The sequence below is a fragment of the Apteryx rowi genome, unplaced genomic scaffold, assembly GCF_003343035.1.
Source record: "Apteryx rowi isolate R43461 unplaced genomic scaffold, aptRow1 scaffold_1378, whole genome shotgun sequence".
NCBI classification, from domain to species: domain Eukaryota; kingdom Metazoa; phylum Chordata; class Aves; order Apterygiformes; family Apterygidae; genus Apteryx; species Apteryx rowi.
Genome location: NW_020447617.1, coordinates 1 through 1,024, shown reverse-complemented (window position 1 = coordinate 1,024; position 1,024 = coordinate 1). Strand labels below are relative to the sequence as shown.

At 72.7% G+C, this 1,024-nt stretch overlaps 1 protein-coding gene across 1 annotated transcript in view; it reads right to left on the bottom strand.

The window, feature by feature from the left end:
• The window catches only part of LOC112961752 (SCO-spondin-like), a gene marked incomplete at its 5' end in the record, with an annotated part of 15,787 nt that extends 15,086 nt beyond the window's left edge, over positions 1–701 (bottom strand). Inside the window, 2 exons of the mRNA XM_026057246.1 lie at positions 118–327; positions 489–701. Coding sequence (XP_025913031.1) covers positions 118–327; positions 489–701 — 423 coding nt within the window. The remainder of the gene's footprint in view (positions 1–117; positions 328–488) is intronic.
• Between the last annotated feature and the right edge of the window lie 323 nt (positions 702–1,024).

Below are 1,024 nucleotides of genomic sequence, written 5' to 3'. Positions count from 1 at the left end.
CAGCACCCACAGCCCCATGCAGCACCCACATCCCAGGCAGCACCCACAGCAGTGCTCCAGTCCCCCAGCGGGCAGGTCTGTGGTGCCGCGCTGCGCGGGCTCCCCGTGCCACCACGCCATCGGGCTGCGCGGTGGCGCGGGGCCCCGGGGCGCCGCTCACCTGGAGGCAGGCGCCGCGGTGCTGGAAGGTGCCGGCGGGGCAGTGGCAGCCCTCCTCGCAGTGCTGCGCGAAGCAGCCCACGCGCCCCGCCAGCTGCGCGCAGCTGTAGGGGCAGCCCTCGCCCCGCAGGCACTCGCGGTACAGCCGCCCCGCCGGGCAGCCCGCCTCTGCGCCGCGGGACACGGCACCCGTGAGCTGGGGGGGGGGGCTGGGCGCGACGTCCCACCATCCCAGCCCCCCGCACCCGCTGCCCCACACGGATGCAGCGGCGCTTTGCAGGATCCCATGCAGGGACCCCTTCGGCATCGCTTCCGGAGCCGCTACTCACCGCGGCACACCTGGGTGTTGCAGGTCCTGCTCTGCACGGGCAGCCCCGGGCACTCGGGCTGCCTGCAGGCCCGGCTGCGCATCTGCTCTCCCCCGCCGCAGGAGACGCTGCACGGCCCCCACGGCGACCACTCGCCCCACGGCTCCTCCTCTGCGGGGCATGGGGGCAAGGAGAGCGGGGCTCGCACCCGCGGGCCAGCGGCTCCCGCCGGCGCTGCGCGGAGCCTCGCGCGGGGCGAGCCCTGATTTCACGTGTGCTGCGGGCACCAGCACCAGCACCAACCCCGGCGCCCCTCTTGGGAAAGGGATGGGGCTGGATGTGCTGTGCCCCAGCAGGATCGCCCACGCCGCACCGCGAGGCACCACAGTGCACTGCACTGCACCACACTGCCCTGCACGGCATTGCATCGCACTGCGCTGCATTGTACTGCACTGCACCACACTGCCCTGCATGGCATTGCACTGCACTGCACTGCATAGTACTGAACTGCACCACGCTGCCCTGCATGGCATTGCACTGCACTGCACTGCATAGTA